The sequence below is a fragment of the Drosophila arizonae genome, chromosome X, assembly GCF_054131065.1.
Source record: "Drosophila arizonae isolate 15081-1271.41 chromosome X, UAZ_ARI_1.0, whole genome shotgun sequence".
Classification (NCBI taxonomy): domain Eukaryota; kingdom Metazoa; phylum Arthropoda; class Insecta; order Diptera; family Drosophilidae; genus Drosophila; species Drosophila arizonae.
Genome location: NC_142927.1, coordinates 28,566,240 through 28,580,740, shown reverse-complemented (window position 1 = coordinate 28,580,740; position 14,501 = coordinate 28,566,240). Strand labels below are relative to the sequence as shown.

Sequence of the window (14,501 nt, the reverse complement as noted above, 5' to 3'; positions counted from 1 at the left end):
ATCAAAACATCAACTTTTATGGATCATAAACAAATGGGACGATAAGAAAATGGGTTGACTTATAAATGATTGAATCGGTATGGTAAACAGATATATACAAATATTTAAAATTGGAAGTCTCTAAAGGTAAATGGAAGGACGGATGGGAAGACATGACTATATTGACGCAGCTATATGTATCATATATTCGTCTATTAGCTGTTACATATATTGTTATAAAAATTATTATACCCCGATTTCCGACTTTCAATGGGCTTGGAATATAACAAGTGAAAGCTGCGTAGCTCTGTAAGCAAATTAGATAAGATTATTCTATTTGATTTATTTATTTAAATATTAATTTTATTTATATATTGACAAAACTAGAGTCACTCTGATGCATGGCAGTTGGATTATTGTTGACCTTTAAGCGTGTCTTATTAGACCCTGAATAGATTTGAATGTTCCAAAAGAGGCGTAAATAACTTATTGTTTCTAATTAAATTTGGTCAGGATCCACATTCACTCGAGCTGAACTCAGACTTATGCGGGCTTAGTTGAATTGTGGACGAAGGTGTGCATTTTCATGCCTTGGTCTCGATATATGCAGAGCTCAACCCCGGCTAGCTGCACTCGGTAAATTTAATTTAAAGGGCGCTCAAAGCCAGAGGACTCATGAATAACAGCAGCAGCAGTGGCAGCAGTGGCAGCAGTGGCAGCTGGCAGCAGCCTTTTCAAGTCCTGTAGCGCTCATCCTGTCGCTGGCGTTGGCACTTCACCTTAGCCCGGCTATGGCTAGTGACCAAAAACCAACAAGAGCAACAGCACACCAAAGCCGTAAGCTCAAGTTTTACAGTCGAGATTGCTGGTGGTGGTGGTGCTGCTGCTGCTGTTGGGTATCCAAATGTGGATGCAGTGGGGCAAGTGGGTAATGGGGGCCGCAGCGCCAGTCAGGCCACTTGACGTCGCCGCATTGTTTGCAGCTCAGCGCCCGCCTATAAATAGTCAAAGGCATGTGGCATTTAAGGGCCCACATTCACATTCACATTCGCATTCACATTCATCTAGCATCGCTTGACTCCTCTCTATCGGCAGCCGGGCAACATCTCTCTCACTCTCTCACTCTCTGTCTGTCTCTTTCCCTTTTGCTCGAGACGAGTTTCCTTTTAAAAAGCGTCAAGAAAATTCCTTAAAATAGGTAGAAGCCCACAGCCTGTGCATGTATCAGTGCTTTGCATGCTCTGCAGCTGCAGCTGCTGCTGCAGTAGCTGTGGCAGTTGCAGTTGCAGTGGCTGCGGCTGTGGCAATTGCACAGCACACAGAAGCACTGGCAAGTGTCTATCCAGCTATAAGTGGACGCACTGGCTCTGCGTCAAGTTGGCAAAGCAATTGACTTGCACTGCGCCTGACAAGGGTCTCTGTTCTCAGCTGCTCTCGGCTCTTTCCCAGCCGCATCGACGTTGCTGGCTGACTGGGGATGGACTGGGGGTGGGACGGAGTGGGTCTGGGAGGGTCAGCTGCTGCAGTTGCCTAGCCGTGGCATGCGACGAGGCGAACAGTTTAATTCGATTCCAGCATTTTCACATGCCCAAGGTATCCAATCAGAGCGCAGCTAAATAATTCATGTGGGACACACTGCAAGTGGCACGCTGCACGTTGCAAGTTGCAAGTTGCAAGTTGCACGTTGCACGTTGCTAACGGTACGTGGCCATGCCAGTACGACTAGCTCTCAATATGGATGCAAACTAGTGCGCCGCAGCTCTTCACTCGATACCAAAAATAAAAAGAAAAGACTAAAAGCAACAAACAAAAAAATAAGTCCGCCCATTGTTAATTATTGCTAATTAAACCCCATTCACCGAAGAAAGTTGGTCGTCTGTGTGCCTGCATCTGCAAAGGTGTGTTTGCGTGTCTCCCTCTGCATCTGCGTGTGCGTGTGTGAGTGTGAGTGTGCGAATGCTTACCAAGGTCAACTTTGGTCACATTGTCTCTTGTCAGCCACTTTGGCCTCATAGTTTATGCATGAAGCAGCCGCAACGACTAAGAGTCAAGCAAGCGAAATTAAGGACAATTATGGCAAAAGTGCGAACGACACATTCTACGACGAGAAGCAAACCAACAATCAGAGAGAAGGCAAAGTAAAGTAGAGTAGAGTAGAACGCCTCAATCTCTTTCTGATTGCATGCAACTTTTTCAAAATATTGCCAATTGCGGCATGTGGCATGTGGCATGTGTCCATCAGAACACCGTACGTTCGATATTGCCTCTGAAAGCGATTCGCAGAGATGCAAAGGGGGCAAAGATGAAAGCTCTGACGAATGAAGTTTGATATATTTTTCATGGTAAATGCCTTATTGTCGAAATTCCTTAAATATTCATAAAAGCTAATTTAGTGCCCCACTCATAGGGCATACAAGCTCCGCTGAATTGGAAATAATGTTGAGCGCGGCAGGCGCGATTTTAGCGGAGCGTAGAAATTCTTAAAGCCATAAATCTGAAAGAGGCTTTAAATAATGAACTTATTTGGGCTTAACTCATTGTTCAGCATTTTATTTCATGTATTTGCAATAAAAAGTTCATTTATTTAGTTTTACCTTAATATTTTAAGTAAATTATATTTCAGTTTAGTAGATCGCAAAGGAAGAAACCATCGATTGTAGCAACTATCGATGCTGTTGCAGCTCTGTTACGGCATAGGCAAACGATCTCAGATTTTACTTTCTTCAACTCTACACCCACTTCAAACAAGAATAATAATGTTAATCTTATACGATCAACAAGCTCCACATCCATAAACTGTGTAGCACTTAAAGCCGCAACATCTTTCTATGCACAAGGCAGATCAAATAAATATTTGCCCATTTGGCCTATTTCCAGTTGGCCAACAAAAGGTGTGAAAATTTAGATTTGAAATCGCGCATTTGAAAATTCCTTTTCTTCTCGTTGCGCCCCTCGATTGCAGTTTGTGCAATCAAATCAAACATTTAACGGAACAAGTTTATCACCTGGCAGTGATTCTGCGCAGCTCGCCAATTTCTAATTGACTCGTCTGAGCCGGGCCGGGCCGGGCCTGACTGCCTAATTTTGATGCCATTTATTATTAGCCCCTGGATTGGGTGGCTGCATCTTCATTCGATTCGTTCTGGCTGACACAGTTTCAGCTGTACTTTCCCACTGCACATGCTTACGGCAATAATGATGATGATGATGATGATGATGGTGGCGGCGATAATGATGATGGCCCGCAAACTAAATGCACATTGCAACACATGTGTGCCACAGCCACAGCCACGCATGCACACACATGCGAGCATATGTAAATATGCTCATGCTGTGTGTGTGTGTGCGTTGTGTGCATGTTCTGGATTCGGCTTTCCCTTGCGGTGTCTCCAGCCTGTGACTAATATGTTTACTGTGTTTGTTTATGCACTTTAATACGTGTTTACACATGTAATGCATATCAAATATTTTGGCTTTGTTTTCCCCGAATTTCGAAGAGCTGAATGTAAATGCGCACACTGCGCTGGGCACAGCCAAGGATAATAGGAGCATAATTCCAAACTAATGCCAGATATATCGGCCTTGCATCAATTTAATCACATTCCATTTCATACAATTGGCTTTTCCTAAATGACAGTTTCTATTCCCTTCTCTTGGAGAATCAGTGGCAATCAAAACGAGCCTGTTTGAATGGCTTACCTAGCTATGGACAACATTTAACAATGGCTTTGTCTCTCTCTCTCTCTCTCTCTCTCTCTCTCACACACACAAGCAGCAAACACACTCAGACAGCTGCTAGAGTGGAAGAAAATCAGGGCTAAATTAAACACAATTGGGGAACTCTGAAACAATATCCTTTCGCAGTATTATTGCAACGCAACATTGCTGTATACAAGCATATATGCATTTTCATTTATCCTATTCAATTATTCCATATTTATGTCGATGAAAATGTCATCGATATATTCAATTCAACTGCCGTACTCAGTGACCTGGCTCAAGTAGTCAAAGTTCGCCTGAAACAAGCTTCAAATCAGTTGAAGTAAATTTTGGGTCGATAGCCGATTTAAGCGAAGCTGCTCACAGTTTAGTTTAGATATAAGATAAATAAATTAAGCAAAGTATTATATTATGCTAAAGGGGTGCCACTAAAACCACTTGTCATAATAAGTATTAATGAAATTCAGGTAATTAAAGCACTTGAGTGAGTGCGTATCACAGCAGAGACATGCCGCGAGTATGCGGGGGTGCTGGTATTTCACTTTTCATATCAACCCAGATTGGAGCCACCCACACACGCACACGCACACGCACACTCATACACATGCACACGCACATGTGTGTTTATAATTATGTGAGTGGATAAGCCAGTTGGTATTTTATGAAGTTTCTATTGCCGCGAGCGCACAGCTTCCTGGGCGGCCCCATCAAATGCAGAGCCAGACCCAGACCCAAACACAAACCCAAACCCAAACCCAAACCCAAACCCAAACCAAAACCGAAATCAAGTTCGCCATCTTCATCATCTTGGGTTGCGTGTGTGATTTACATTATAATAATTAGTTTATGGCAGAGGCACGCGCTGCTCTGGCAACGTCATCAAAATTGCAAATAGAAAGCAATCTCCACACTTATTATACACACGTGTAACGGCCTGAGCGTGGCAGGAGCCGCACGTAATGAGATCCAGTTAACCAGGCTAGCAGAGTTAGCTGCTCTTACGCCCACTACAAGTATGTGTCGCCCTTTACAAACTTGGCTAAGTTGCTTGAGAGCTTATGCGCCGGTTAAAGTGCATGTGCGCTCCCCGCTCCCTGCTCCCCGCTGCCCGCTGCCCGATCCGTGCTCGGTTTTTCGTGCTTCATGCGGTGTGCTGCGTGCAGCGTTCTGCGTACTTCTCAATTTCAGGCACACGAAATTACTTTGAAACTCGTGCCGCAAGCTGGCTAAAGCTGCCAAAGCAGGCAGCAACCTGGCCACTGGCGTGTAGCTGACTGACTGACTGACTGGGCGGCTGACTCGATGGCTGGTTGGCTGCCTTGTGGCCTCATTAGACCGCGTGTTGCATAAAGCGCAGCAGGTGACTTTCGCCTGGGACAAAGCCGAGAATTGCAATTGCCGTTGGCATTCCAGTGGCCAAGGCTGTGTCCAAATTTAGTCCAGCTCTAAAAAGTCCTCTCTCTCTCTCTCTCTATCCTGCCACATCCTATCACGCGCTCCCTCCCTGCCCGAAAAGACAAATGCAGACAACTTTGTTTAGACTCTTTAAGCCAGGCCAAAAGCCAATTCGATGCCAACTTTGTGACCACTTTGCGCTGTCATTTCAATTAGCCATTGCTTTTCAACTTGTCCAAAGCACGTCCACTTGGCGTTTACTGTTTCTGCATACCCTGCAGTGTTTAGCAACATTGTCTTGCTCTGCTCCATTATTTCTTTCCTTTCAATCCAAGTTTTTCTTTAGTAAACGGTCTAGTCCAGGTTTTGGCCAGCTGCACTTAGGGTGTCTGCTAGTCGAGCACTCGCAACGGCTTGGATTTGCTTTGAGTTTCGCACTCGCTGTCGTTGTCGCTTTCAGTGTGTGTGTGGGCAGCGTCGAGCTGCCAAACAATGAAATATAATTTGTATAATTTAAGTAAATGCGCAAGTCATTAGCATTTCGGTCCGCGTTTCTTCTGTGGGCATTCTGCAGCCGTGTTTAATGAAGCTCATTAATCACGCCAACCAATTGCAATTCGAAGTCGGTCGAAGTTATGAATAAACTACTGTCAACTCGGCTGACGAACTCACAACTGCTTCGATGGCTGCGTTCAGCTGAATAACTAATTGACAGACTGACAAACTGACTGACTGACTGACTGGCTGATTGACTGTCGGCTAACTGGGCTTGTTATGCAAATTGTCTGTTTTTGCCACCTCCACGGCTCGCGCGGCGTATGATTAATATTTATTTGCAAGCGAAGTTTTCCGCTCTTGCAAAAGGCGTGCAGAGGAATAGAGTCGCGGCAGCTGCACTTAACCATAATTAAGTGCAATCTCTGCGTATACGTAATCTGCGTGCGCGCATTGCCCAAGCAAACCGAACGAAATATGTAAAGCAGCCTGTGGTCAACTGTGTGTGAGTGTGTGTGTGTGTGTCGGGGCTGTTGGCCAGCCAACAAGAAACAAGTCAAGCTAACTCTTTACACATGTACCGAGATGGCCTCTTAGTCAAGGGCAACGCAGCTGCCCACAGAGCCCAGCGCAAATCGTGTCATCAAGTGAGCAGAACGGGCTGAACTGCCACAGCTCAGCTGGGCTGAGCCCAGTTTAGTTCGAGCAGCAGACTGGGCGTATGCGTGATGCCAGCTCCGGCTGTTGGGTTGTTTGCTTATGGCAGTTGCAATGTTTTTGTGGCGCTCTCTCATGGACAGCAACCTGTTGAGTAGTGCTTGAGCTCATTGAATACGGGATTTAAGGGCAAAACGGTTTTGTGTCAACGTCTGCAGCAGACAGAAGGAGGCGTGGCGGAAACCCTTAAGAATATATATCATTGAGCAAGACGGCAAGGGGAGACGCCGTCCGGCAGTCTGGGAAAATATAAGTAACAAGCAGACGGAGGCGTGGCAGAACCCATAACGTATGTGCATGTACCTTTTGATTGTGGCAAAGAGCTGAGTCGATATAACCGTCTCCGCCCGACTGTCCGTCCGTGTATTTCACTGTCCACAAACACTGGAGACTGAACCTTTTCAAAATAAATTCCCTCATGCGCTATATAAGCTGATGATTAATTTATTATTATTTGTATTTTCCTATCGATTAGTTTTTTACTATCGATAAAAATCGATCAATTAGTTTCGTTTTTTTTTCAAGCATAAAATCTACAGGTTAATGTTTTACTACATATTTCTGTGTGAATATTTCATGAATGAATGAATACAGGCTTGAATGCCTCACATTGATGCCTTGGCCCTTGCCCAAATATTTGCAAATAAACCCATTTGAAATACTAGAACTTTGTTCCTTATTAAATACACACGTCTATGCCAACTCTGCCTCAATTGCCAAGAATTTTAATCAAAAAGAAGAATGAAAAGCTTTTGAAACGAAATTTGTTTCACCATAAATTTCCCATAATAAAACTCATAAGCCATGGACCATGGATATTATGTCATATCAGCTCTTCTCAGGACTCTACTCACTAGGGCGCTCTTGTTATGTTTTATTCAAATATACTGAAAGAGAGTTCGAATGTGTATGAATTTCCCTTGAGATATGCCAGCAAATATTCCTTATCAGCATGCATATATCTATGTATATATTCATATATAGAAAGAAGTCTTGGGAAGGAGTTATTCGATATTAATTACGAGCTCAAGCTCAGCAATGAGTTCTAGAACTTTAGCTTGGCTTATGTTAATCAAAATGTATATACGAGTTCCGAGGAGGCATTCGAGTACACACACACACTTACGCACTAATACTTACATACATACATAACCTAGGCGCAATCAAATTAAGTTCTAGCCCCAATCAATTGAATGCCTTTCGGCGAGATGCCAAACTTTGGCGCATTATGAAGTCCAGAAATAACAGCATTAGTGCTAATAGGGGATATGCGTTCGTCTGTAGGGTTCCTAAGAGTTCAGCCAGGGGCCAAGGCACATATACGCCCCATTTGGCAGAGGGTGCAGGGTATAGCTAAACGCGTTGGGCTGCACATAAAAGTTACACAAACTCAATTTTGTAAGAGCGAGTTGTGTGTGTGTGCGTGTGTGTGTATATATGGGGCAGTAAGTATGAGTAAGTCTGTCAGCGGCAGCTACTGTTTGCTCCACACATACACACACACACACACACACACACACACACACATGTTTGGGATGCCTTGAAAATGGCAAATATTTGTCTGTCGATATTTTTTCTTTCTTTTTGCTGGCTGCCCACGCAGTCGGCGGCCATTTTCTTGCGCAAGTGTCTATCTAGCTGCGATTGCTATTGATGTAACATTAGAGCCGGCCACGCCCCTTGAACGGGTTAAGGACTGTGTCCGCAACAACAGCAGCAGCAGCAGCAGCAGCGCTAAGAATTATCACTTTTGCCGCATGATTAATTACGACCACGTGAATTGGCAGCAATCTGAGCGGCAATTGTTATGTCCCCATCGCAATGTCTCTTGTCTCTTGTCTCTGCCGTATTGTCTATCACGGATAGTGTTTGCTTTTCTTTTCTTCATAATTTGTTTTTGTGTTTTTGTTTTCGGCTTGATAAATGCTCGCTCAGTCACTGGCCGCAAGGCAAATGCAAAAATCTGCTAATGCTGTGCGTGGGCGTTGTTGCTGCTGCTGTTGTTGTTGTTGTTGCTGCTGTTAACTCGTTGGCAGTTGCTGGTTGCTGGTTGCTGGTTGCTACCGCCTGTGGCCATGGCCACTTCAAAAGCAAACCCACACAGCCAGCCGGCGGCGCTAACGAGTTACGGCCGAAGCGACGACAGTTCTTGTGCTTGGCCAGAACTTTGATTTGAATGCCCTGTGGACGTAGGCGAGAAGTGTATGTCTGGCGTTCGATACACGCGCGCACCTCTGATCATATTTGACTTTTGCTAAGAACAGGGTATCTGGCAGTTGGGCTGCAGCTCGCATTGCCGCCACGTCGGCGTCGACTTTGATGCTGTGCCCCTGAGGGCAGCCCACGCATGCCATTGCACATGGCCAAATGTTACTGACTGTCATTTGCTGCGTATTAGCGCGCGCCCGGAGCCAGCCACTTGGCTTAATCCAGCTGGCGCTCAAGTGCCGCCTTTTAATTGGCAATCGTTGCAGGCATTAGCGATGTCGTCATCCAGCAATCACTCAGCCAAATCCGTACTCACACACTGTCTCTCTCTCTCTCTCCCACTCTCTTGCAGATGAAAACAAACTAAACTCCAGCTCATGGGAGGATACATTGACAGAGCCCCAAGAACAGCATCCACAGTCACAGTCGCAGTTGCAGTTGCCGTTGCAGTCACACTCGGAGTCACTGTCGGTGGCACAAGCTCAGCCACAGGCACAGCATCAGACATCGTCGTTCATCACAGCGCCAGGTCAGGGGGCCGGCAGCCAGAAGGCGAGCTTGACCACAGCTCAATTGCAGAGCGCGTTTAGCCGGCGCATTGCGGAGCAGCAGCAGCAGCGGGCAAAGGGCGGCCAGATCAGCCAGCAGGCAGACAGCGCCACAATTGCCGGCGGAAGCTTCAGCGCCAACGGTGGCCAGGCTGCCGTTGGTGTTGGTGTCGTTGGTGTCGGTGTTGGTAGCAGCGCGAGCAGCAGCAGCGAGCGGGACACCAAGTCGCCGGGACGCGAGCGACGCGAGCCGCCCACAGCGAGCCACTCCGACGAGGAGAACTTTACCGAGGAGGAGCAGACCAGCAGCAGCGTGAGTTCATTAAGCGCCGGCAACCAACGCAATTCGCAATTGCGTTCCACCTTCAACAAGGCCAAGCAGCATTTGTCGTTTGACAAATGGCGCACGGCTGCCTCGGCGAGCTCCTCTAGCGCCACTCCGAACCCACTCAGCGGCCAGCCGCAGTGCAGCCAGAGCGCCAGCCAGAACAGCAGCCGCGACAGCAACATGATTATCCGAAGGGCCAGCGCCTGCACGATGCCCACCGGCTCGGGGGCGGCAGGCGGGGTGTCCCAGCGCGAGGATAATACGGCGCCCGGCGAATCGCCGGGCGGACGGCTGTCGCGCTGGTTCTCCATACGGCGCGGCTCCTCACACCAGTACGATGTGGGCGGGCGCGATGGACGCCAGCTGACCGGATCCAGCTTCGACATGCCGGATGCCTCGGCCTCAGCTCCTGCCGCACCGAAGCCGACGACAGCGAACGCGACGCTGGACGCCGCCTCGCCACAGAAGCTGGCCAATTTGGGCGCCAGCAAGATGATGCCGGGCGTGCCCGAGGTAAGTCAACGCCCCCGACCCCGACCCCCAGGATAGACCACACTTCCACTTTACTAACGGCCATTTGCTCTTGCAGTACGAGGACGACGAGAACTTGGCGCCGGAGAACAATCGCTTCGACATGGACCTGATGATACCGCCGGGCAGCCGGGCCAACGGCACCGCCCGCACCACCCACAGCCGAATCATAGTGCCAATGCTGCCGCCGGCCCCGCCCGGCCTCTCCCAGCAGCAGCTCAAGCGACGCCACATCGTGGCCGCCATCGTGCACAGCGAGAACTCCTACGTGGCCACGCTGCAACGTCTAGTCAATGTGAGTACGAGAACCAAGAAGCAGACGCAAAGAAAGCATAACGAGAGCATGCGTACGGTGGTGTTGAGTACGAGCAGGAAACTCTTGTACCCAGAACACTAAATTTATCAATTAGAACCAGCACAATTGTAGTTCAGGATTGGGGCCATCGATACAGGTTTGGTTAGCGTTACGTGGAGCTGCTTTGCGATAAGGTTGTGGTTAGTGTGTTGTGTTCTCTTCTCCTGCGTGTGTTGTTGTTGTTGTTGTTTTTGTTGTTGTAGTTGTAGCTACAATGAAATGTGGGACATTGACTTCGACCCTAGGACGGAGCTGGGGGCGAATTTGACGTTGGCATTTCGTTGGCCGTTATCATCGTAATCATCGCCCTCCTCCTCACAGTCCTTATAGTCATCCTCATCGGCATTCTCATTGCCATCGTCGTCATCTTTAACGTCCTCCTCATCGTGTGTGTCGGCGTCATCCTCATGTGGCTCGCCAACATGCAGTGTTAGCTTGAAATTGAGGCTTAGCTGCGGCACGACAAATCGGCATACCTCATATTCGCTGAGTATACCCGTATCAGCGTCGTCCGATTCCTGTGGCATTGCTGGCTGTGTATTATCTGTCAGTGTCGTTTGCGACGCATCCTTGACGTCAGCGTCCAGGTCGGTAATGGTCGTTGTGGAGTCGCTGGCAACGAGGGGCAGCTCCGGTGCCTGCTCGCAGGCATCGGCTGGCAGGTCGGATTGCAGGTCGGATTGCAGCAGCACGTCAATCTCGAGGGGCGTTAGTATATAAAACTCGCCGGTCACTTCATCGCGCTGGATGCAGCCGAGCAGCGGCTCGTCCTCCTGCTTCACCATATTGATCTCCTCCATGCTCTCATTTGTCCAGCTGTCAGTTAGTCTTGCATCTTCATTCTCGTTGTATGTGACGCTCTCTGGATTACCGTCGGGGTATTCGGGCAGCCGAAAGCTGTAGAGACCAGGCGCGTTCAGCTTGACGTAGCCTGTGTTTGTGTCGGATCGCAGGTACAGCTGCACCTTGCCGAATGTCTCGGCCACCAATGCTACCTCATCCTCGTCCAGTTCCGGAATCGCGTCCTCCGCGCGAGCACCACGCTGCAATTTACTGTCTATTGTCTTTGTCATCTTGTATGCCGAAATTGGATTAGGTCTCATATAGTTGGACATGTATAATAATAAATTGAATAATCGGATATTTTCTACGCTTTCTCAATTTCTTTATAATAAATAAATAAATGTTAAATTTGAGACTGTATTCCAGGTGTGTCGTTCATACTTATGTCAGTCAAGTGTCAAGACTGCCTGGATTTGTTCCTTATTATCAACTTTGTTTGTCGCATACCAATGCACTGCATTTTCGCTCCACTCAAGAGCTGAACATGATTTTGTGTCACATTTGCTCATCAGTCCGTTGGGATTCAGTTTTTAATCGATTAACAGAATAATTCGTAAGCGCTGCTAATAACAGTGGAGCTGAAATGGTTAACATGGACAGAACATTTTCTGTTTCCGATTTTATTATTTAACATATGTAGTGTGTTCCGGGGTAATAAAATAATTAAAATGATTACTGATTTTTTCGGTATGATTTCTATAGTAAGGTTACCTCAATAGAGGTCTCAGCTTCGGCGATTTTCTTCTCTAACTTGCCCTCCTGTGGGTATTCTCATGAGGTTGGTGAACAGGAAAATTGTGTTGTGAGCCGGATCTAGAGAATACGATGTGGAACCAATTCCAAGCTCAACTCAAGGATTTCTGTCAACATTTTCAATTGGTTTGCATAGTCGTAATGAGTTCTATATTTTTCTTCAGTTCTTCGTCATTTGCATTCCAAAATGCCGTCAACACACTCATCATATTAGATGGAACATGTAGAGTATTTGATATTCGGTTAACCGAATATATTTTCAGTTCTTTTCCGTGTACCCCTCCGTAGATTAGTTTTAGCCTGTGGCCTTGGCCTTTAATATCCGCCGACTTATGTTAATGTTAACTCTCATGACAACTCATTTGTTTTCTTCTTTACATGCCATCCAATTCCCACCGTCATATGCCGCCACTCTCCGTCATAACTAACACCAATTCTAATACTCACACATACACGCACACATGCACTCACTCACACGTCTTTGTAAATTGTATCTGTAACTCATTTAATACTCACAACACTCACATCAATCATTTAACCATCTCAAACCACCTTAACATAAAAAGTAGTTACAAAATAATTAGTTGAACACCCATTAAAAAGTACCAAAAATAAAAAATAAAATACCCAGCATTTCGAACGGCAGAGAGAGAGAGAGAGAGAGAGAGAGAGAGAGAGATAAAGAGAGACAGAGTGATCTTTCAACTTTGGTAAAGCATCGACATCTGTAGCAGGAGGAATGCAACTATCAAATGGCTTGCTAATATTTCAACCGATTCTCTCTTTTCGCTTTGCTCGACAGGATTACAAGAAGCCGCTGGAGGAGTGCAGTCCGCCGGTGCTGAATCCGGTCAAGATCGCAACGCTGTTCCACTGCTTGCCGGACATTCTGCACTCGCACAAGCTGTTCCGCATCTCGTTGGCTGAGTGTGTGCGCAACTGGGATCGCGACGAGAAGATCGGCGATTGCTTCGTCAGTGCATTCGGCAAGCCGCAGCTGCTGGAGATTTACTCGGGCTTTATCAACAACTTTTCGGCTGCCATGGAGCTGGCCAAAATGGAGGAGAAGCGCAAGTCGGCGCTGGCCGACTTCTTCAAGGTCAAGCAGATCAGCGCCCACGATCGCCTATCCTTCTTCGGGCTGATGGTGAAGCCCGTGCAGCGCTTTCCCCAGTTCATACTGTTTCTGCAGGACCTACTCAAGTACACGCCGCAGGGCCATCACGATCGCATGTCCCTGCAGCTGGCGCTCTCCCAGCTGGAGCTGCTCGCCGAGCTGCTGAACGAGAGCAAGCGCGTGGCGGAGCAGTACCAGGCCTTCAAGGAGATGCTCGGCCACATTAGCGGCACGTTCAACACGCGCTCCCTCAACAGCGTCAGCGACAGCTGCGGCAATCGGGCGCGCTATCTGCTGCGCGAGGACAATGTCACCCACATGGAGTTCAACCAGGCCGGCTTCATTGTCAAGTGCAAGCAGCGACGCCTGCTGCTGCTCAACGACAAGGTCATCTGCGTGTCCGTGGCGCCCAAGCAGTCGCACGACTTCGGCGCCACCGAGAAGCTCACCTTCAAATGGATGTTTCCGGTCAACGATGTCGAGATCGTGGACAACAGCGCATCGGCAACACTCTCGAGAATACTAACAGCAGGTAGGTTACCATCAGTTGCCATCAATGGCCACCAGGTGAACAGCTAATAACTCCTCTCCTCTGCAGGCTTAAATCGGGGCGGCAGTCTCAAGTCGAACGGCAGCAGCGGCAACGCCAACAGCGCCGGCGGCTATGCCAATGCAACGCTTGGCGGTCACGGCCATGGCCAGGCTGGGCTGACTGGCTTGGGTTCGCCGTTTGCCGCAGTGGATGCGCACAGCTCGCCAGCCGTGCAGCTCACGAACGGAGCGGATAATCTGTGCAACGAGATGAGCACACTAATGTACGACTACGAGGTTATATCACGCATACACGACCTGGTCGGCACCCTGAAAGGCAGCTACAAGGAGCTGAACTTAAATACTACACGCAACGTGCTCAACACCATACAGGGCTCCATACAGCGCAAGGATGAGGAGATGGCCTGGGTGGACTCCTGCTGCTTGCAGCTGATTGGCCGCCACAAGTCTGGCAAGGAGGAGACCTTCACTTTCCAGACTCAGACGCCGAATGTGAAGAAGGAATGGATCACCGAACTGAGACTCGCCCAGCTAGCGCTCGATCCGAACAATTCGCCCGCCTGGGAGCGGTCAGTCTCCCAGCCCCACCATGCGCATCACCAACATCCCAATGCCTCACAGTCGCCCGGCAGTCCTCAGGCCACGCTGCACACCTACGAGCAACAGCAGCTGCAGGAAGCTGTGCAACAGAAGCAGTCGCGCAAGATGCCACTATTTGTCAAGGCGATGCCCGTCTACCGATCACAGCATCAAACGGAGGTGAGCTACAACAAACGAAAAACGCCCATGAATGTGCAGAGAGAGTAGAGTAGGGTTTCAATAAAGTTACACTAAAGTAGAGTAAAGTAGAGTAGAGTAAAGTAGAGTAGAGTAAAGTAGAGTAAAGTATAGTAGAGTAGAGTTGCAGTAGAGTCACAGAGTAGAGTAGAGTAAAGTTACAGTGGACTATACTAGAGTAGA

General features: G+C 47.9%; 2 protein-coding genes across 2 annotated transcripts in view; one reads left to right on the top strand and one right to left on the bottom strand.

The window, feature by feature from the left end:
- LOC108619090 (uncharacterized) overlaps positions 1-14,501 on the top strand; it is a 144,484-nt gene that overhangs the window by 122,769 nt on the left and 7,214 nt on the right. The window contains exons 4-7 of the mRNA XM_089475699.1: positions 8,867-9,903; positions 9,980-10,216; positions 12,675-13,521; positions 13,588-14,300. Of these exons, the coding sequence (XP_089331825.1) occupies positions 8,867-9,903; positions 9,980-10,216; positions 12,675-13,521; positions 13,588-14,300 (2,834 nt within the window). The remainder of the gene's footprint in view (positions 1-8,866; positions 9,904-9,979; positions 10,217-12,674; positions 13,522-13,587; positions 14,301-14,501) is intronic.
- On the bottom strand, positions 10,270-11,529 carry LOC108619093 (uncharacterized). The gene has a single exon (XM_018015415.2). The coding sequence runs from the start codon at positions 11,389-11,391 to the stop codon at positions 10,486-10,488; it is 906 nt and encodes a 301-aa protein (XP_017870904.1). The 5' UTR covers positions 11,392-11,529; the 3' UTR covers positions 10,270-10,485.

Bases quoted from the DNA above. Each gene is read 5' to 3' on its own strand.
- LOC108619093 (XM_018015415.2), bottom strand. From the start codon at position 11,391: ATGTCCAACTATATGAGACCTAATCCAATTTCGGCATACAAGATGACA.